The following is a 22788-nucleotide window of genomic DNA, read 5'->3' on the forward strand; positions in this document are numbered from 1 at the left end:
AAAAAAAAAAAAAAAAAAAAAAAAAAAAAATACCCCCCAAAAAACAAGTGACCAGTCAAAAGAACATGTATAAAGGCAGTTTTAATGAGAACAAAAATATACCAATTTAAGAAACTTTCATTAAGGTGAATCAAGACGATTTGGCCACAGGCTGTGTGGGGGAAAGATACTCAAGAAAGTCCTAATCGCAAGAACAAGAATGTGCTCAATAAAATGTTTCATCGTATAAAATGTGTGTGCAGTGCTAGGTATCAAACTCAGGGCCTCGCACAGGCTGGATATTCCACCACTGAACTATACCCCTGAACCCTATGATATAAAATTAAAACACACTCTACTTCATGTTCCTTAGCAATACACAAAGGAAGCAGCATATATATTATATAGCCATCAAAAGATGGATAAAGAAAATACATTTATATACAATGGAGTACTACTTTGCCATCAAGATAAATTTCAAGGGCCAGCGAGATGGCTCAGTGGCATAAGTGCTTCCCTGGCAAGCACAAGGGTCTGAGTTCAATCCCTGGTTCTGAAAAAAAAAAAAAAAAAAAAAAAAGATAAACTTGAGGCACTTATGGAAAATGGATATAACTGGAGAACATGTTAAATGAAATAAGGTTCAATATTGCATGGTTTCTCTTACATCAGAAACAAACATATACATATATAGGCAAAATAAAAGATAAATAGAAAAGTCCAAGTGATTGCACAAATTATCTACTTCATTGTTTAAAAAATTTTTAACATATTAATTTGCTTCATTCAATTAATGTCCCTTAGTTCACTGAAGAGAAAGTTTTGTGCTTTTATCTGTTTCTTCTTTGTAAGAATCTTTTTTGTGTGTGACCTTTACTGTGAATAACATTTTGGCCATTCTTTTAAGATTATGATGTAGTACATTGACTATTGTTATTCTCAAAGTACTTTGTTATAAAATTCTATTTTTCCATAGAAAGAAGAGTGCTTCTTTATATTTTTTTTATTAACAGTTACTGGTATTACATCAAAATAGAAAAAAATTAGACCATGGCAAGATTTATTCAAAAAGTTTGAAAAGCACACATGAGTATAACTTATTGCACAACAATGCTTTTGAGAATACTTCAGTGTATTGATAGTGAGACAGTCAGGGACCACCATGGGGGGGGTCATTAAAGTTCCTGGGCATAGTAAATTATTATCCTTTATTAGGAAGGATAAATTATCATTTATAGGATAATAATAATAATAATAATGTTGCTTCTGTGGCCTGGTGCCTTTTCCAACAGACATCATGAGATTATGACGGAACCACAAAAGCAGAATATTGACAAAGGATGACAAAACTGTCACCAACAAAAACACCTAAAAAAAAAAAAAAAAAAAAACAAAAACCCAAACCCAAAGCAAACCAAAAGAAAAACACCTAAATAAATCCTCTGGTTTTATTTGCCCTTAGATGAGTTAATAACCAGTTTTAGAGATTATACAACTTGGTAATCAGTTATTAGTTTCCCACTAGGTTTGCTATAAATAACACCTCTGACATTGGGGCTATGATAAGTAACAGTTGCCTAGGTTACTTTTCAGGATCTAAGAATTTTTGCTGAGAAAGATAACTATACACTTCAGACTACAGATGTTTGATAGGTGACTGGAATGGGATAAGGGCTTGGCATCTCTGCCTTTATACTGTCTGTTTCTTCTGCTACCTTTTAACCTTTGGGCCAGATTCTATACAGCTGTATAAATAGACATGTCGTTTGCCTATTGGAATTCAAACAGATCTTTCCTTTCTTTGTCTACCACTACCTGTATGCTTCTTCAGGAGCTTCAAAAGCTGAGCATCTCAAGCCCTTCAGTCACATCACATCATAAAGCCCAGACTGAACTACAAGACCAGGATGTTTGCACAGGATGATGGCAAAAGATACAAAAGTAGTTTCAGCAATTCCAGGCCTACAGAATATTACCAGGCTTTAGCTTACCCAAGCAAATGAATAAAAGCTTGCTGTTCCCCTTGTTATGGAAGTGGCCTGCTCCCTCTTTTTAATCAGTTGAATCCTGGAATTAAAGTCTTGCCTTTCTGTGTGTGTGAAATTCTTGGCTTGGTCTCCTTTCCAGTCATGACTGGTAACAACAGGAATTCTACATTTGTAGATCCCCATCTTTAAATATCAAATGACTAGTAGTGTACAATAGATAGTTTCAAAGTAAAGGAGGAGGTAGCAACAACAGAAGACATCCTTTTCCTCTGAGGCATCTTTTGTTTTCTTTTGTTTTGTTAAGAAGGGTCTTGCTACATAGCCCAGGTTGGCTTGAAACTCAGGTAGGATTCTCCTGCCCCAGCCTATGGCATGCACCACCATGCCCAACTTGTCTTTTGAATCTACTTGTCTTTTTGAATCTTAAAGGAAAAGATAATTTTCTTTTTTCCCCTTCCATCTTTTCACATTTCTAAATAAATTAAGCAGGAGGATTTCATGAGCAAAGTATATGTAAAGTAAACCCTGACTCTGATATCATCACAAGTGTTACTGCAAAAACTTTCATACTTCCCTGATTCCTTTAGCTGGGCTACCAAGCACAGCTTTTTCTTTATTGAGAACAGAGGGCCTGTGTTCAACTTTTAAGGTACCATGCTCTTTTCCTTGGGTTGGTTTTTTTTTTTGGCGGGGGGGTGGGGGGGGGGGGGGGGAACCAGGGATTGAACTCAAGCCCTTGTGCTTGCCAGGGAAGTGCTTATTCCACTGAGCCATCTCCCCAGCCCCCTTCCCATGCTCTTTTGATCCTATAAACTGAACTCTCCTCATGCAAGACCCTTTTTGATACTGGAGATTGAACCTAGGGCCTCCTGTATACTAAAGCGCTCCACCGCTGAGCTACATCCTTAGGCCCCTACCTATCCTTAACCGTTCAAGAGTTACCTTTGCAGGAAGTGCCTGTGACTTCTCTAGTCATCTGTAGCCTCAGTTCCCAAAATCTTGAAATGCCTTTATTTGACCATGAACACAGCCCATTCTGATTTTGGCTAGCTTTTTGGTCTTCTTCTCTAGATTGCTGTTTCTTTTAGACAAAGGCTGTAACTTTCAATTCTGCATTGTATGTTTAACACACAGACCCTTGAGGCAAACTGATATTCTCAAAATTTACTGATCTACATCCTTCGTGTTGTAAATGACTTAAAGTGTTTTTGAACTGAATCTACTTTTAATACTTTCTCTGACCTCTCAAAAAACACCTAATGAGGGGCTGGGGAGATGGCTCAGTGGATTAAGTGCTTCCCTGGCAAGCACAAGGGCCTGAGTTCAATCGCTGATTCCGCAAACAACAACAACAACAAAAAAAAACCAATAAAACAAAACAAAACACAAAATGATTATCAAGTGGGGGTGGGTGAGTTATGGGCTTTGGAAAAGCATTCTTAAATAATTATATAAATAGGAAAAAGAAAATAAATCTTTTATTTTTATATAGCATTTACAGAAAATAAAGCTTGACAATAACTTGGCTTCAAAATTATGGATTTTCAAAGATTGAGAAACAGCATTTCACATCTACTTTTCTATTTTGGGATAAATTAAGTTGTTACCAACTCAGTTTAGTGGGAATAAAATGGCTTGAAACAAGTTCTGAAAAGCTTTCTGTAAGTCAAGTGTTTTGGATGTAAAATTTTCCTTTTCCAAGAATACAAGCATGTTCTATCCAGCCTTGTCTATTGCGGTCCATAAAGTCCTAAAATGTTGTTTTAACATTTTCTTCTTTGTCCAATCAAATCCTCAGTAGGGTTGAAGACTTAAATCCTTCAAGAGCACATTGCAATTGCTTTCTTTCAATTCTAAAGCTGTTGAGGGTCTGTGGCAGGAAATTTTAACAAGTGACTACGTAATGCCCGTTATTTTCAACTCTCGGTTCTGATCGAGTCTATTTTCTCAACAACCGCTGAGATACAGGCCACTCAAGGGCTTGTTGAGTTTTGAAAAGTTGGTTAACAACCTATTATAACTGTTATGGGTCACTCAGAATAGGAACCAGATCAGCCAGGTTGGAATTTGGAAAGCCGTTTATTACTGAGCTCAGGGCCCCCCAGTCTGCTCTCACGCAGGAGAGGACCGAAAGGGCGGCAGCCCAAGAAGCAGGAAGGGGTTTTAAACCTTGGAATCACATTGCGTTTGATAAGCAAATTTACTGTCTGACACAAAATAAAGCTTTTAGAGTGATTGGGACCAGGACTTGAACTACATTTCCTGGGGCTGTTGTTTCAGTTTCTGGTTAATTTGCACCTGAGTACCTGCAGGCAGCCTTGCATAGCCTGAAGGTTATAAGGAGTTAGAAGTCTTTGTTTAAAAGGATTGGTGAGTTTTATCTAGCAAACTACGGGTAACAGCCACTATTTACTAAACAATCTAAAACAATGGGTGGGTATGCATTTACAACAGAAAGCACAAGATTCACCCATATAGCCTAAAATGTGAGTTAACCCATTACAATAACATCTATGTGGAAGCTGAGAAACAAGACCACGCATAGTTAACAGAGCCTAACCTTAGCTCGCAAGTGAAGAAGACATTTGACAGTCAACCTCACGTTTGAGTTTAGAGAGACGGCAGAGTGATTAAAGATATCCGGGCAGTTAAAAGGGCTGCAGGGCGAGAGAGTTGAAAAATCAAACCTCAATCACAAAAAAGCAGCTTTCCTCAGCCCACTTCTCTGTCCAGTTCTTGGCTATCACCCTTTCTTTGCGATTCCCAGCTCAAGGAGGAAACGACGAAGTCCGAAAGGCTATGGGAGCACCTTTGCCCTCTGACCGAGCACCGAAGACTTACCAGTTTCATGTCGGACTTTAGGATGTTTAATATCAACCTCCCCGCTTCTCAAATCCAGAAAACGTCTTCCGGTCTCCGCAGGCTGCCGCCGAGAGCGTCGCGGAAGTTGGGAGTTTTTCCTCCTCGCACCCCTTCCCAAAGGCATCATGGGAAGTGTAGTCTTCCCCGGCACCATGTGAACTGTGGTCGGCTTTCCTTTTCCTCCCTTTTCTTTCGAAAGCCTTCTTCCGTCAACTCAAGTTTATCCTCACCGCCAATTCATCCTCCTTCTCCACCCCAGCATGATATCATGTCCCTCGTATGGGGCCGAGTCCCAGGGTATTCTGGGATGTGTAGTCCCCACGGCTCCACTCTCCCTTTCCCCTCCTCCCCGTGGGAAGGCGGCTGGGCGCGATTCCTGCCGGGAGTTGTAGTTTCTGATGATCTATAGACGGTGACCCTAGAGGTTTTACTTAAGTGAAACAAAAACTACAACTCCCAGGGATGCTCGGCTGCAGCAGGTGGGAGCGGGGCTGTTGATATCAATATGGCGGTTGTCATCCAGACAAAGACAGTCAGTCTGATGTGACTGAGACAAGGGAGGTTTTTCAGGGGAAGACTGGGAGATAGGGGCCTCCCCTCCCCCTTCTCCTCTTCCTGAGCCGGCCTCTAGCCCGCCCCAATCCCTCCCGTCGGGCGCCCCGCGCGGAAGACACCCCTCCCCCTCCTGCTTCCCTCCTCCCTACCTCAGCCCTTCGCACTGGGACGGCTGGGGAGGGGGTTGTGCCGGGCGGAGAGAACTCAGCGAGGATTCTGAGGTGAGTCGTGCGGTTTGAAACCGGGCTACCTCAAGTATCTCCTTTCCCTTTACTTAAAGGAAAATAAATTGAGGGGTCTTGGGGAGAAAGTGAGTGGGAGCCAGGATGAGTCTCTTTGAGCAACCAAACCGAGAGGAGGGAGGGCGCACGGAGGGGGGGTGGTTTCGGAGGGGGTGACCCGGACGTGGAGTGCGGGGTGGGGCAGTTTGTGGGGGGCGGTAATGGAAAGGCTTCGATTGCTTCTCAACTCTTTGGTTCTGGTTTCCACCAATGTGGGCGGAGGTAGGGTCTTCTGCGTGGAGTTTGGGAAACTGTGAGGTGCTTTTGAGGTGTGTCGGTTTGTTTGGGGCGTATAACTGTTGTAAACTGTGTGACGCGTTCTCGCGTACTAGCTCGTCTTGGAGGAACGTGCGGAAATGGGAAGTTAGATAGCCAGCGTCCAGGCTTTTCCTGGGCCTGGGCTGGGGGCGTGCGTTTGTCCTGGCGCTGGACGTTTGGGCTGGAGACGTGTTGTGGGGTATCTGGTGGACTCAGCAACTCGTTCGTGTCCCAGTGCCCGCTCACACTCGGCACCCGCCTCCGTCCCCTCCCCTAGACAAATCTCCACCCCAAACTCCGGGCTAGAGGATCGTAGAGATGAGGTGATGTGGAGATGGATCTGTGCATCCTGAAGTAGGCATAGGTGGGAAAGGAGAAATGTTTCTTAATATTTTATTCCGGAACCGTGTTTTGGTTACACGATTGGGGCCACTTTGAAAGGTGACCTCCACCCACCTTTACCCCGAAACAGTAGGTAGAGGTATCTTGTAATTTTTGTGTCCAGTAGATAAGTAATTACTTAAAATTTGGGGGCATGGGGCGTGAGGGTCGAGAGTGGTGGATTGCATACACGTCTGTCTTCTAAAGAGAGAATTTTTCTGTGTCCTGACATAGGACGATTTATTTATTGTAACAATAATAAAAAGCTGTTGGAAATTATTAGCGGGGAAGAGGGCTTGCGCTGAAGGGCTCTGCTTGTATTTTTCTTCTACCCCACCCTGTTCTCACATTTGCCTGAAAGCTCCTGTGGAAGAGTGAGGAAGCATTGGGTGAGTGAATAGAAGAATGCAGTTGGCAGTGAAGATACTGCACTGTGTGAAGTTGTATAGTATAAAGTGATGGTTATTTTTGTGTACACTGAAGCTTTTTTGAAAAATCCTTCATATATCATGTAAGATAGAGTGATTTGACTAGTTAATTTCTCTAGGATCCTGCAACTTTAGAAACCTTTGCCTTCTCCCTCCCTTCTCTTTCCCTTATTTCCTTCCTCCTTCCCTCTTTCTTCTTTCTTTCCTTAGTATAGGCTTTTCTTTTTTTGATGGATATTATGCCTCCTTTGCCGTTATTTTAGTTTGTACTAATATGGTTGTGCTTTTTATGATTTTACTGTAAAATACATCAAGTGAAAAGGACTCATGTTTTATTTTGCTGGTAATTTATATCACAGGTAATTATTACAGCTAGTCAATTCTGTAGTACTTTGCACTAAACTTGTTAAAATTGCACAAATAAATTGCTAGATCTAGCTGAATTATGTATGTAAGTCCATAAAATTTGATTTTCTTTCAGTTTTCATTTCAAGTTAAAGGGAAGAGGAGTGCAACATCTCTTGTTTCTCACAGTCTTTAATATTTAATAACATTACACCAGGAGAATTTAAGATCGTATATTTTGTGCTTCCTTCAATCTGAAATATAACTTCTTCAATAACCTTTCTCATGTGACAGTTTTTATGGACTTTGAAGGAATTGGCATAATTTCTATTTATACTGTTGAGGGTTTAATGTATTTATGTATTCAGAATTTACCAATTCTTAAATCTGCTACCTATCAGTAATGATGTTTGAAGTCTGTAAAAATGGAAAGTCACGTAGATATGCTGTATAATTTTATAGTAGGTTCTATAACCTTTGATTTGAAATTTCTGCTGTTGCTCATTCACGTAGATAAGGGGTACTATAAGCATGAGGTAGCATATGTAGATTGACCTGAATAGAAAAACTATTTGTTTTCTAAATCCCAAGTCTTATATATAAAATGTGTCATACCAAAGCTGAGCCTTTAGTTTTTAGATGTTTTGATTTCTAAAGTTACTTGTTTTAAGCTTGCATCTTAAACTGAAACATTACTTTGCAAAAACTGGAGAAAAATTCTATATAACTACACAGTAGAGAATGTTTCAGTGATTTTCTGAAACACATTCTCACAGTCATAGAATTTAAAAATGTTTAACAATTATCTAAAAAATAAAATGTTTGTTAAGAGCAGAAAAGAGTAGTGTTTGGCTCACCTACCTTTTTTGTTTATATCCATGGAAATGCAAAAGTATTTACTGGGAAAATGTTCATTAAACTTTCTGACTGATAGTTGGATCAAAATCATTATGTGTATACCAGAAGTATTCTTTATACTCATTGGGCTGATTCTGTTGCATTTTAAGCACTGAGGCATTAAAATGATGTAAAGCCTTTACTGCAGGTTAAAGCATAAAACACTCTTAGCATGTGGAAGTCATGTGGCGTACAAATAAAGTAGAAAACCAGGGCATTGTTGCCTTTCCAGCTTTAAATTTCATCCCATAATAGTAAAGACATTTATTTTAATGTGATCACTTCTAAAAATATAGCCTTTATTATGGGAAGTTGAAAATCCAAACTGTTTCAAGCCAATCTGTTGCTAGTTTTGTGTACAGCATATAGAGAACACTTTGTGGTCACAAATGAGCATCAAGGAAAGGGATCTTTAGCTTTTTGTTAAATAAATGCCTCTAATAAGGCTTTATTTTTACTGTTGGGCAAGTATCAGTCTTGCAGGCCAAATACTTAAGGCATTAATACTAGAATTTTTTTAATAGTAGAATCTTAATAACTCAATATTTATAAGTTTTAAGATATATTACAACAAATCTACCATTTCATTCTGGCAATGTTGGTGGTGAGCATTGATTAGAATTCCATTGCTTGTTTCAGTATATGTTGAATACATTGGGAATATTCATCTCAATTTGTTCTTTTTGAGTCTACTATATGATATATTCAGTCCATTCCAGTTTTAAATTTTCAGACAGCCACCGTATTTCCTATAAAAGCATACTGCATTTGTTTTCTGTTCTTTACATGGCAGTTGTTATTTTTATTATCTTTATATGTATTTCTTTAAACTTGAATTCTCTTGAGAATTATAAATTTATCATAGACTGTTATTCTTCATGAATATTTGTTTAGTTAGTTTTTGCAGTACTGGATCAAACTTGGGACCTTGTGTTTGCCAGGCAGGTGATTATACCACTGAGCTATCTCCCTGGCCCTTATTCTTCATAAATAAAAGTTGGCATACTACTCAACTTTTAAAAAGCATGAACATTTGCAGATAAAAGTACTCAGTGAAAATGTGATAGTATTTTCTGTACCTGCTTTATTTAGGTTTTTGGCATTGAGACTTTGTTATTCTTTGGTTGCTTTTCTGTTAACTGCTGGCTTGTTCTTGTCAGTTTAGCAGAACTTATTTAAAAATTGTGAGTCAAACACAGCTTCTCTGGAGTGTCATATATGTTTGTCTACATATGTGGTCACATATATACAAAGTGTCTTTATGTTTCTTTATATATTTACCAGACATACAACATATAAAAGCCTCTAGGAACCAAAGAGTAACCACTAGCACATGCTGTCCAAAATTTAGGATTTGGAGATGCTTTATATCATTATACACCACTGTTTTACCAGATTCTGCCAACATATTAAATGAGAGCAGTTGGTTTGAAATTTTTCTCACAATAATATTAAGTAATTAATGTGTGGCATTGATTCTTATGTGCACCCAGATGACCCTTACTAGACCCAAGGTCCACTGTAGGCACAGGGTAAACCTTTTCCCAAGTAATTATTTGGTAAAATTTTCAAGTGGGTTGAAGCCGCAGGCCAGTGATAGCAGCATCACAAAAAAAATTAAAAAAAACATTTTATTTTTTAGATAATTGTTAAACATTTTTAAATTATATGACTGTGAGAATGTGTTTTTCCTAGTCTCTGCTTCTCCCGCCAAAAAAAAAAGAACACCACAAGAAAAACTTTTAGTTAACATCTATTTAAACATAACCTTGTGCTTTAGAAAACTTATTTTCCTTGACCTTAGATGAAACAAGTTGGAAATTTACTATAACGTTATCTTGAATACCTTCCAAGAGCATTCAGTTACTGGAAGGGCTTGGCTTTCACAATAGTTTTACCCTCATAGTGGCAATAAGCTGGAAGGTACAGTGTTTTTCAAGCAGTTGTGACAGTCTTAATGCAATATTTTACAGATCTGTAAGCAAATGGAGGGTTTTTGTTTGTTTTTAATATTTGTGAACAAAAGGAGAAAAGATAATATTTTGGTTAAACTTTAATGCAAATATTTTAAGTTTTGTTTTGACATTTATTTATTTAGTTTTTTTGAGACAAGGTCTCCCTATGCAGTTCAGGCTGGCCTTGAGCTCACTTTGGAGCCCAGGCTGGTCTCACAATTATCCTTCTGCCTCAGCCTCCCAAGTGCTGGGATTATAGGAGTGTGCCATCACACCCTGCTGTTTTAAACAGATGGCCCCAGACTCCTTCCTTTTAAATGATGATTCTAATTTACTCAAAGACCATTTAGGATTTTTTTTAAAAATAAGCTTAAAGTACTGGTTATTATTAAATATTTACTAAACTGCACATACTGGATATATTCTCTAGCTTCTCTGTCCATCTTATGTACAGTCTACATATGTTTTGAAAACGTTTACCAGTGCTCACAACCACATACACATTAAATTGTAGAGCTGCCACATAGCAGGAACTTGAACATTATAGTGACAGTTTTTTTTAATAGTTGTAGTTTTTATAGGGAAAATTATATGTTTTATAGGAAAGTCAAATACTGTGGGTACTGCTGAAATGAGGATGACTTTAATAATGAGCGTATCTGCCTTTTGATAAGGTAGTAATATTGTTAAAATGTGAGACTATTGTTCTGGGACCTAGTTAGTCAAGCCTTGGAGTCATACTCAGTCTTTGTCCAGTCATGGAATGAAGTAGATTTTGCTCTTTTTGTATATATTCACTTATTCACTCCTTATAATTATCTGCTTCTTTTTGTTCTATTACTATTCCCTTAGTTCAGGCCTTATTTCTGACTTTTGACATCAGTTTCTTAACTTAATCTTGTTGCTTTGAGGGTTTGTTGTTGTTGTTCTACACACTGACAAATCTTAGAACAAAATGTGAATTTGTCAGCCATATTTTGCTATAATATTAGTGACTCCTCAGCCTTTCAAATCAATTCCCAAATTGAGTCAGATAATCCAGACTTGGAATCATTCCACTTGTGTCCAATTCATGATTCTGTCCAATTCATGTGTGATCCTGAACAAATACTTTAAAATGAGTGTATATCAATTTTCCCACCTATGGAATGAGGGCAAAAGTAAGCATCTACTTCATATTACTGTGAACCCTTAGAATGCTGGCAAAGTATTTTTGGCATATAATTTTATAGATTTGTAGGAAATTGAAAAATCGAGAAAGCCTTGTACTTTTCACCCAGTTTCCTCTATTGGTTACATTGTACGTAAATTTAGTACAATGTGAAAACCAGGAAATTGACATAGGCACAATGTGTATGTATAGTTCTATGCCATTTTGTAACATGTAGATTATGTAACCAGCACCAACATGAAGATACAGTGCTATTCCATCAACAAAAAAATTGAATAATTCTTTTCATAAATTCTATTGTTTCATCAGTATAGCTAAGGAGAATACAAATTATTTGGTCTGTAACTTTACTCTTGTCTTCTGTAGTATAGCAAAAATTCTTATGAATCTATTAATTATCAGTGTATATTGGTAGTACAAAATGGTGAAGTTCATTTTAGTAAATTGTGCAATACATTTAACATGTATTGTTCTTTTCCCATTTTTTGACTCATTTTCTTCCCTCCATTTTATAATTTTTTTCAAGTTTTATGAAGGATTTCAATCCAGAATTATTTTCATGAGAATTTAAATATTTACAAGCTTTGTTTAAATGATCACCACAGGAAAAAAATAGGTCATTAAATTTTGTCTTCTTTGAGTTCCAGACATTATTTTTAATACTATGATAATTTGCTATGGAAAAAGACTAAAGAGCAAGTTGTTTTACTGGCAAGGGTAAGATAGATATTAGTGGTTCTTTTCTGATAAGTCAGTTCAGTTTCATGTTTACAGAGCTTTTCTTCGTGACTTTTTTTTTTTTTTTTTTTTTTTTTTGGTGATACATATATTTTTTTCTCCTTGGGGTATCAGTTTCCAGCTTTAATTTGTTTTGGTATACATTCTAAGCACTAATGTTTTAATTAGGAATCATTTAACTTCACATTTTTTGTAGGGATCCAGCTCCTTTGCATTGATGAAGTAGATATTGTGTGAAAAGAAGTAGTGTTGGTAACCTGATAAGCTAGTCTCTCTGCCTCTCATTCTAGGGATATGTGGTTTCTTGTGTCAGGTTCTCTTTCCATATTTGCCCCATCTGTCTTTCTTACTTCCCCCTTCCACTTCTGTTTGCTTTGTTCTAGTTTTTCCTAGTCTCTGCTTCTCCATAATTTTGACTTGTAGTCATTTGGCAAGAGAGGAATCTAAATGCATTGCATGACTATGAGGTAGATGCCTGTCCCTAGTAAAAGACTTAGGTAGAGGAGAGTGAAACACAGGAGGGAAGTTACTTTTTATGTAATCTAATGCTTAGGGGTGTTTTGTGTGTATAAAGTTTTCTTGTAGAGGTTGAACAGGGCACTGAATTAAACATGTCAGTCTAAGCAGTGCCTGTTGAACTACTCTGTGGGATAAATTGTATTGAACTCTTTTTTTCTCCCAAGGGTCAAACAATTTGCAGATAACAGTAAAAGACTTGCACTTTAATTTAGTACTGGCTTTTTGTGCTAGTCAGTTCAGGCAAGCAGAAAGATGACAAGGTAAGACTAGTTGGGGTTGAGGAAGGAGAATGGAAGAAACCTTACAGATGAGGATATATTATCTCTACAATTTGGACATTGTGGTGCTTCTGTTAAAAATAACATATACCTGGACACTGAATTGACTTAGTCAGTTCTAAATAAAGCATGAAAATATCCACAAGTCATTTTTCAGAATCCAGGTTGCTACTATTACAGAGCATTCCCTTTTTAAAATAAGAGACTCTTTTAAGATCGACCTATGTTATGTATGCAAATTTTTCCATCATTGGGGACAAGAGACTTTTTTCTTTCTTTCTTTCTTTCTTTTTTTTTTTTTTTGTAGTACCAGGGGTTGAACTCAGGACCATGTGTTTGCCAGGCAAGCACTTATTCCACTGAGCTATCTCCCCGGCCCTAGGGTCAAGAGATTTTAAAGCTTATTTCTTTACTATGCTAGCAACTAGAACATTCTCACACATTCTATATGGTGATAGCCTGTTGTCTTACAAAATGTCTCTGTACCTAATAAGCTTTTACAGTAAGTCAAAGCTAAAACAGTGCATTTTGTGCCTTAAAGTCAATAAATGGGACTTCAGATAGTGTGTGTTAATGAACATCTTATTCTACATACATCTGGCAATACGAGAATTGACTGAGTCAATTCAGTGTCCATGTACATGTTATTTTTAACAGAAGCACCACAATATCAAGAAAAAAACCTAAAACTTTTCTTCTTTTGTCAATATTGGAGTTAATGTTGATTTCAGGACTAACAGTTCCAAAGCCAAGTCTTCATATGTTGCCAAACTGGGGCTAAGATAGATAGATAGATAGATAGATAGATAGATAGATAGATAGATAGATATCTTTTTTTAAATATATAGAACAGGGTCTACAGGGTCTCACTATGTAGATCGGACTCATAGTGTTTTCAGCCTACCATGTGCTGGGATTACAGACATGCCACCATGCCCAGTCTCAATCATCTTTCAGTGTGCCCTGGAGGCAGGGCCAGCACGATAGGCCAGGAGATATGGTTTTAAATTTCATTTTGTTTTTGGAGTGGTTTTGTTGTTGTTGTTTTCATTTTATTTGTTTTGAGACAAGATATTGCTAAATCATTAAGTTGGCCAGGCTGTGCTTTAATTTGCAGTCCTCCTGCCTTGGCCTCTTAGAGAGTGGGCTCATAGGCTTGTGTATGTCACTGCACCTGGCCTGGCGATGAGACTTTTAGAAATAAGCATAAGTCAGTTGTGAGCAGCTAAAGAACTTAGAAGATTTGAGTCATACCATGAAGACAAAGGAGATCAAACAGTTGGGAAATCAAAGAATTCCAAGCACTTAGGCTGTAACAAAGAAAGAAAGTGGATCTCATCTTTGGTACATGAGAATTGTCTAAAAAAGTATTAAAATTTTATTGTCATGAGCATTAGCCGGATTCCTAAAAATCTCAGATGGGCCTGGGAATTTTTTTTTTTTCTTTTTGAGCCAGGGTTTCACCGTGCAGTTCAGGCTGGCCTAAATTCACTTTGGAGCCCAGGCTGACCTTGAACTAACTCTGTGATCCTCTTGCTTCAGCCTCCCAAGTGCTGAGATTACAGATATGTGCCACCACACCCAGTCTGCTTCATAATCTTAACCAGATAATTGTAATCAGTCTAGCCTTTAGGACACTTGGAAAATACACAAATAGTATCTTCTATCATTGGATAAATCTCAAATATCTGTTTGCTTATAATTAGAAGGTTTCCTTTCTAATATGTGTTAGTCTTATATTAAGTACTGCATATTAGTCTACTCTAAATTATGACATGTGACATGGGATATGCTTTGGGTAAGCATAAATCATTTTTAATTGTTGTTTGTGTGGTACTGAGGATTGTTACAGGGCCTCATGCATGTGGGGCAAACACTGTACCCTTACCTAAATGTCCCCCACTTTTGGGTTTTTTTTGAGACAAGGTCATACTATGTCATTCAGACTAGCTTTGAACTCACTGTGTAGCCCAGGCAGATCTCAAACTTTTGGTGATCTTGCTACCTCAGCTTCCCAAGTGCTGGGATTATAGGTATGTACCACCAGGCCCAGATAACTCCCTTTTTTGTAAAATTAAAAATTTGAGACAGGGATTCACTAGATTACCCAGGCTGGCGTCAAGCTTATGATCCTCCTCCAATAGCTTCTGAAGTAACTGGGATCATAAACATGCTTTATTATGTCCAGCAAACATGGTTATTTTTCAGGATGTTATATGTAACAGTATTATGTCCAAACCTCTAGTCTCTGTGGTAGCATCAGTTCATATTTTAAACACACACACACACACACACACACACACACACACACAGATTTTACCACTGGACTATCAACCATCTTCAACCTTAGCCCTCATGAATTAATTTCTTACCACTTTAAAAAGATCTGTTATCATTCTTAGAGTCTTAACATGAACCTTGGAGCTAGATTGTTTTGGTGCAATCTGATTTCCACTATTTACTCTGTAATACCCCACCATCTCCTACCCCTACTCCTAGGGCCTTTGCACAAAGTTGCATTGCCAGAGTTTTTTATTTTTTGCTTTGGTACATGGTCTTACTAATTTGCTAAGTTACCCATGGTGGACATGAACTTGGGATCTTCTTGCCTTAGTTTCCTAGAATGCTGGGAGTATAGACCTGCACTTTCACACCTGTAACTTTCTATAAAGCGTCTCAATTTTTCTGTCAAGTGGGTATAAGTAGTAGTAACTGTACAGAAAGGTTCTTACATATATGTAGGGCAACATTTGCAAGAATGTTGCAGAATCATGGTTGGCACAGATTTGAAGTAAGATACACCATTAGAAAAGAGGAAGGGGGTGGGCCAAAGAGGGAGATGAGAGAAAAGAGGAAAATAGTGGGTAAACATGAGTGGAGTATGTTATATGCTTGCTTAAATATATGTACTAATAAAAAAGATAGTTTATTATCTCACTATTGATTAGCCTATCCTTCTGTTCTCAAAGTACTTGTTCCCTTCCTTCATCCTTAGATTTTTCCTGTGTTGCAAATAGTCCCTTTCTTGTTTTTGTTTCCTTAGATAGGCACTTGCTGTGTTTTATTTTATTTTTTTGTATTTTAGGGAAGGGTCTACAAAGTGTTCAGGGTCTCACTACTGATTTGACTCCTAGTGATCCGCCTGTTTACAACCTCCCTGGTGCTGGGATTGCAGGTGTGCACCACCATGCCCAGTCTCAATTGCCGTCTCAGTGCACCCCCAGGGTGGGGCTAGCATGGCAGGCCCTGGGATCGAACCCCCTGCCCCTGTGCCTGCTTGCAGGTGCTTTAATCCGTTGAGCTATTTGACCGGCCCAAGGTTCCTAAAGAGGTGTGTGATGGAAATACTGTGGCAATTATGGAAAATGCAACCTTTCATATCATAGGTAAATGCCATTTATAGTTTGGTTTATTTTCAGGTGTTTTTCTTTGCATGAAAAAGAATCTTATTCCCTAATGTTTATTTGATAGTGGCATAGTGCTGCAATGTATTAAAAATATATATAGTGATTAGGTCCGAGTCCTTATAAAGACACATCTTTAGGGTTGGCCTGGGGTTTGAGCCCCGCCATGCTGTGCCGGCCCCACCCATGGGATGCACAGAGACAGTGATTGAGACTGGGTGTGGTGGCATGCACCTATAATCCTAGCACTGGGGAGACTGAGACAGGATCACTATGAGTCCAAGCTGCTTAGTGAGACCCAGTACCAAATAAATGAATAAATAAGATATTGAAAATTTTTAGAACCTGTGATTTACGTGTATCTTAATATTTTGTTTTCCTTACATTTTAGTTTGCAGTAGTCTCACCCACTTGCAATTCAATAGTATTTTTCTTTTATAAATAATCTTAAATTCTACCAATTGACACTTAAGCCATTTTTGTCAACCTACTTATCTTATAGACATGTCCTAACATTCATTTTGTTATTTAGATAGTATATACTTAAATTCTATAATTACAAGAACAACTGGCATATAGTGAGAAAATAAGCCAGTCTACTCTTGGTTTGCACATCACAGAGTATAAGCAGTACTAGCTGAATTAGCATGCCTGTTCACTTTGCTTTAGAAGAAGAATCTAGAGTACATGGGTTGATTTTGATGGTTAAGTTAAAGATGGCCAAGAGCTGCTTTCTGCTTGTCAGTACGGAACCAAAGGATTTTTGGTCATTGAATTATTCTCAAGGTAAATGTACTGATAACTGTTGCTTACTTAAATGATCAGGCTTCCAAACCCACAGACAGAAAAGCAAAAATAAATTTTAAAAAAACCTATAAGCATAATTTTAGATTACATTTGAATTTTGTCCTGCCTGACATTAGTAGAATTTGCAAGGGAATTTAGGAAGGGTAAGGACAGAAGGATGCCATTTGGGCCCTTTAAAGAAAATAATGCTCTTCTCTTAATTTATGTGCTTTGGTGATAGGAAGAGTATCCTTTTGGGGGGGGGGCATGGCAACAGGAGAAGAACTCAGGGCTTTCGTGCTGAGTTACATTCCTAGTCCTTTTTAATTTTCTGTCTTCACAGGGTCTCACTAAGTTGCTAAATTGCTCAAGCTAATGGACTGGGACATAAGATCATCCTGCTTGAGCCTCCCAGAGAGTTGAGATTATAGGGTGTATCACTGTCCCCAGCTGAATCTTTGGGTATGTGAGGTAATCAGGAATTTCTGTCTGTCTAGAAATTATTCAGTTATTTTTCTGGGTGCCACTTCCCTTTATGAGTTTTTTGTTATTGTTGTTAAGGGAAGGGAGTGCTGGGGATTGAACTGACAGCATCTTGCATGCTAAACACATATTCTATTCACAAAATGTATTTAATCACTTGTGTGTCTTCAAGTGCATGTGTGTGCAGGTGTGCATGTACACACGTTTCAGTGGCTACTACTAGTTGGCTTAATACTATTTAAAAATTCTATTTTAGGCCAGGTGTGGTGGCACATTCCTGTAATCCTAGCACTTGGGAGGCTGAGGCAGGAGGATCATGAGTTCAAGACCAGCATGTATTACAATGTCAGCTAAAGGCCAGCCTGAACTGCATAGTGAGACCCTTTCTCAAAAAGACAAAACAATAAACAACAACAAAACAATTATATTCCATAGTGTCTTCTGATTTTGGATTATCTTCATTTTTACTTTTGCAGAAGTTCTTTTAGCCAGTCTTCTGCCTTTTTTGTTGTTATTTTTTGTTTTTTGTTTTTTTGTGGTATTGGGGATTGAATTTAGGACCCTGCACTTGCCAGGCAAGCGCTTATTCTACTGAGCGATCTCTCTAGCCCCAGTCTTCTGCCTTTTAACCATCCTATTTCTTCCTTAAAATACATTTAGCATCTCAGTTTTCAGTACTTAAAACATCTTGATTGTAGCACAGCTCCAATTTTTGTCTTACTAGCACACTTTCAGTTTTGATTATATGCACTTTCAGAAAAAATGCATAATCTTGACGATATGAATTTATTAAGCTGACTCATTGCCTAATAAAAATAATGTTATTTAGAATTTAATCAGAGACTAATCAGAAAGGCCCAGAAAGTGACATTTTAGGTAGCCTAATAAATTATCTAGTAACTAACACTCAGTGAGAAATCTAACCTTCTTCATAACCTGATAGAATTTCTTAACTTCTCAAAGCTAAAGATTAAGGCAAATTAACACAAGTAGGTCTGTAAAAATTGTTAATTACTATTTCCATAGTTGGGGACAGTATTTGCCTTTCTTTCTGCTAATGATGGTGTTTTCTTTATTTAGAGAAACTGGAAGATTATAGAAAGATAAAAATACTTAAAACATCTTTCAAATATAATGGTATATGTAGTAATTCTTAGGAAAAGCTTTTTACAAATAATGGTTTTTAAATTTAGTTGGTAAGGTAAAAGGCAGCAACAAGAGGGAACTGACCTTAACATGAAGAAACAGATTTAAAGGGTTCAAAGAATGCTTTTAGAGATAACACCTTAGATTATCTATCTTAAAGGATACCTCCAAGAACACAATACATTCACTGCCAGACCATAATTCACCTCACTTCTTATTAGTCCATGTTCCCTTTCCTTAATTCTGCTTAATAAACCTTTTTATTTCTGTGTCTCAAAAACCCAGGATAAGGGCTGGCCAGATAACTCAGCAGGTTAAAGCGCCTGCTTAGGCAGACCCAACGACAGGGATTTGATCCTCTCCCCAGTGTGCCATGCCTGTCCCGCCCCTGGGGCACTCTGAGAGGATGATTGAGACTGGGCATGTTGGCATACACCTGTAATCCCAGCGCTTGGGAGGCTGAAAACAGGAGGATCACTATGATCTGTGCAGTGAGGCCCTGTACTAAATACATTTTTAAAAAAGGAAAAAAGAAAGTGATGGTTTTGAATAGCTAGTAATTTCAAACTGATCAAGATAGTAAGGTAAGTGAAATAAATACATTTAAAATGTTATCAGAATTAATTGAAAAGTATTAAATGGATTTTTGGGGGCAGTAATTTCTTTTAAAAACCTAGATGAAAGATTCTTTCCCAAATAATCACACATGTAGAATTCAATTTAGAAGAAGCACAATAACATCTTAAGACATGTTGCTGCCTGTATGTGGCGGTTGTGTTTTGTATTGTTGGTGCTTCAGTCAATGAGCAATATAGTACAGAATCCTTGATAGGAAGGACTTATAAATAATCCAGATTGTCATTTATTCCAGTAAGAAATGAAAAGAGTTAGGATGTTCTTACTGCTAGGGCAGAAATCTAGTTTTTCATTCTCTTCAATGTTGCCAAAGAGAAGTGAAGTGTTCTATAGCAGTGATTCCACTTTTTTAGATTACTTTGTTTTCATGTTTTACTATCTAGTGTATATTATTAAAAAATCTCATCCAGGCAATTCAAAAATTGTACAATTGATGATTTGTTGTATGACTCAGGACAAGGTTGTAATCCAGGAGCCTATAGGTTGCTCAGAGTCTCTCTGAGATCTTAACACAGGTTCTCTTCTGCTTTTGTTGTCTTTCAGCCATTTGTTGGCTATTGAATTATTTTTTTCCATGAGCTGTTTATTGTTTTTTTTGTTTTTAGTACATGTTTGTAATACATGTTTACATTCCTTATTGGTACATGTACATAATACATCTTAATTACTGTTTTTCAGCCCCTATCCCTTCCTTCCTTTCCCCATTTCCCTTCCATCCACTTCTTTTCTTTTTTTTTTTTTATTTTTGGTGGAACTGGGGATTGAACTCAGGCCCTTGCGCTTGCCATGGAAGCGCTTATTCTAATGAGCCATCTCCCCAGCCCCACTTTTCTTTTTTTAAAGAGAAAAAGGAAGTATTTTTAATTTTTTTTTTAGCTAAATGTGTTTGTAATACATGTTTGTATTCATTGTAGAGATTTGGTATATGCATGTAATACATCTTATGTACATACCACATCTTCATTCCCCTTTAGTCTCTTTCTTTCCCTCCATCTTTTGGTCCCTTGCCTTATTTAGAGGGATTTACCTCCCTACGTCCTATCATCTATCTTTTATTTTCCTTTTTATATATATTCAAAATTTGCAACAAATCTACAGAACGAGATTTGTCTACTGGGAAGAACTGTAAGAGACTGTTTTGTGGCAGAAACTATGACAAGGCACACCAGAGGTACAGTCTGCTTTGGGCAGCATTACTATTGCTTCTTTCACTGCTGGCACTGGACAGATCCTGCTCCTGCTGCTTGCCTTTTACTGCTGCTGCGCTTACACTGTTCATTTTTATTTAAAAGGCTTCTTTCTGGTTATTTGCTACATTCTAAACTGAAAGTTTGAGGTGGGTACATTTCCTTATACTCTAGTTTTGAAGCAAGCTGGGATATGAATGTCTAGCATTTTCAAGCTTTTTTTTTTTTTTTGGCAGAACTGGGGATTGAACTCAGGCCCTTTCGCTTGCCAGAGAAGCACTTATTCTACTGAGCCAACCCCCCGGCCCCTCCAGCTTCTTAATGAGAAGCAAATTTTATCTCCTATTAGTGCTAAAAGTGGTTAAAGTGTTTTTCATCTCAGAAAAAGACAATATAAGCTCCTTCAACATCATGTTCCCATCCAGGTTTTGCCATATTTCTCTTTCCTACAGACAGTCTTAATTATTTACTATGATTTGAATCTTAAATGTCACCCAAAAGCTCATGTGCTAGAAGCTCTTAAATATCTTAAGTAACTTGTGTTTTTGTTGTTGTTGTTGTGTTATTTTGCATTCTCCACTTCCTGCAGCGACTCTGTCCAATAGAAATACAGTGCAATTCAACATTTAAAATATAAAGTAAAAAGAAACAGGTAAAATTATTCATTGAACTATGTCCAAAGTATAGCCATTTCAACAATTAAATAGTATAAAAATTATTCTTTTAATTTTTTTTTTATTTTATTTTGAGAGAGAGAGAGAGAGAGAGTGTGGTGTGTGTGTGTGTGGCCAGCTCAGCCCACCAGGGGGCAGGGCTGGCTGGCATGTGGTGCTGGGGGATTGAACCGTGGTCCCCGATGCTTTGCCAAGCTTGTTCTAAGTAGGTGCTTTAGACCACTGAGCCATCTCTCCAGCCCCTATAAAAATTATTCTTGTAAGTCTTCAGAATCAGTATTTTACCCTTATACCACATTTCAATTACACTGATTAATTTTTGAGTACCAAGGCTTATATGATGTGTTATCTTTAATATATTGCTGGAGTCAGTGGTTACTTTTTTGTTGAAGATTTTTTTTCATCAAAAGAATACTAGTCTGTAGTTGTTTTGTCACGTAATTAAATTTTCTTGCTTTGTATTAGGATAATTCTTGCCTTTCAAAATGATTTGAGAAATGTTTTTTGTATATTTTTTCAAGAGATTGAGTAGAATTGGCAGTATTTCTTCATTGACTATATATATTGAAACCATCCAGGGCTGGAGTTTTTTTAGTTAGGATATATTATAACTATACTCAGCTTCTTTAATAGTATTGGATTATTTAGACTGTTTTCTTGGTCTGTGTTAAAAGGGTTGAGTTATTTTTTCTAAGACAATTGTACTAGTAATTTCTATTGGTTTATTGAAAGGAATAGTTAATGTTTAATTGGTTGATCAATTTTGTATGCCTATATCTGGTAATCTGAACAACTCTGAAGATAAGAATATGCAATATAACAACCATTCTTAGTTTCATAAAAAGCTCTTAAATTTATAGAGTTGCTTGTATTTTTTTTGCTTGTAGTATTGACCGATTCTTAGTATTTTATTTTTTAAAATTTATTTTGAAGAGTAAAAAGAAAAGCAAAAACAAATAGCAGATACAAAGACAAAGAGGGTAGCATAAAGCAATACATATGTTACAGATTTTCAAAACAAGAATAACAAATTAACAATAGTTGTTATATTACCTATTTTCATGGTTAAATCTGTTGACATCCTTTCAATCTCTGCAATGTCTCTAGTGATGCCTTTTCTTTCTTAGAGACTGTAAATGAAGACTTATTTGTGCTTCATTTGCATATACAAATATCATTTTACTACCAGCACGCCAAGTTTAAATGTTTCCAACCTTTCATTTAACATAAATGTCTAAAAATAGTAGTCAGAAGTAGTCATTTTCTGAAAATAATACTCAGAAGTAGTCATTTTCTGAAACATGACTGAGCACATTATGAAAGCCTACTGATGATGTTTACGATATATCATCAAAGTCCCTGTGTACCTGCATTCAATGAATACTATAGAAGAGATAATGCAACTTTATTTTATTTTTTTGTCTTGTTGAGACAGGGCCTTGCTGAGCATCTCAGGCTGGCCTTGAGCTCACTTTGTACCCCAGGCTGATCTCAGACTCGCAGCAATCCTCTTATCTCAGCGTACCAAGTACTGGGATTACAGGCATGCACTACCACACCAGGCTCTGTCGCTTTCTTTCTTTTTCTTTTTCTTTTTTTTTTGTTTTTGTTTTTGTACCGGGGATCGAACTTGGGTTCTTGTGCTTGCCAGTTATGCCACTGAGCTTTATCTGCAGCCTGGTAATGCAACTTTAGACAGCAAGAACTTCTTCTGAAGACATTATTCAAATATTGTAATACCTTTAAGGCATATGCTTACACTACAAATTGTAAGTGAAAAACTGAGAAATTCATAAATAAGGTAGTTAATTATTTTTGGCCCAACTAACAGAGAAGA

The 22788-nt window shown here is 37.3% G+C and overlaps 2 protein-coding genes across 12 annotated transcripts in view; one reads left to right on the forward strand and one right to left on the reverse strand.

Moving 5' to 3' along the window:
• Positions 1-5114, reverse strand: part of Ints9 (integrator complex subunit 9) — a 95376-nt gene extending 90262 nt beyond the window's left edge. For 2 of the 3 annotated variants that reach the window (XM_023714663.1, XM_023714662.1), the window contains exon 1: positions 4809-5114. In XM_023714663.1, the coding sequence (XP_023570431.1) occupies positions 4809-4983 (175 nt within the window). In that variant the 5' untranslated portion in view covers positions 4984-5114. The remainder of the gene's footprint in view (positions 1-4808) is intronic. The other variant, XM_004630701.2, reaches the window with a different exon arrangement.
• Positions 5115-5297: 183 nt separating this feature from the next.
• The window catches only part of Hmbox1 (homeobox containing 1), a 236691-nt gene continuing 219200 nt past the window's right edge, over positions 5298-22788 (forward strand). For all 9 annotated transcript variants that reach the window (XM_023714679.1, XM_023714675.1, XM_004630703.2 and 6 more), the window contains exon 1: positions 5298-5605. The gene's annotated coding sequence lies outside the window, so the exon portion shown is untranslated. The remainder of the gene's footprint in view (positions 5606-22788) is intronic.

The sequence above is a fragment of the Octodon degus genome, unplaced genomic scaffold (assembly GCF_000260255.1).
Source record: "Octodon degus isolate 3935 unplaced genomic scaffold, OctDeg1.0 scaffold00036, whole genome shotgun sequence".
Classification (NCBI taxonomy): Eukaryota; Metazoa; Chordata; class Mammalia; order Rodentia; family Octodontidae; genus Octodon; species Octodon degus.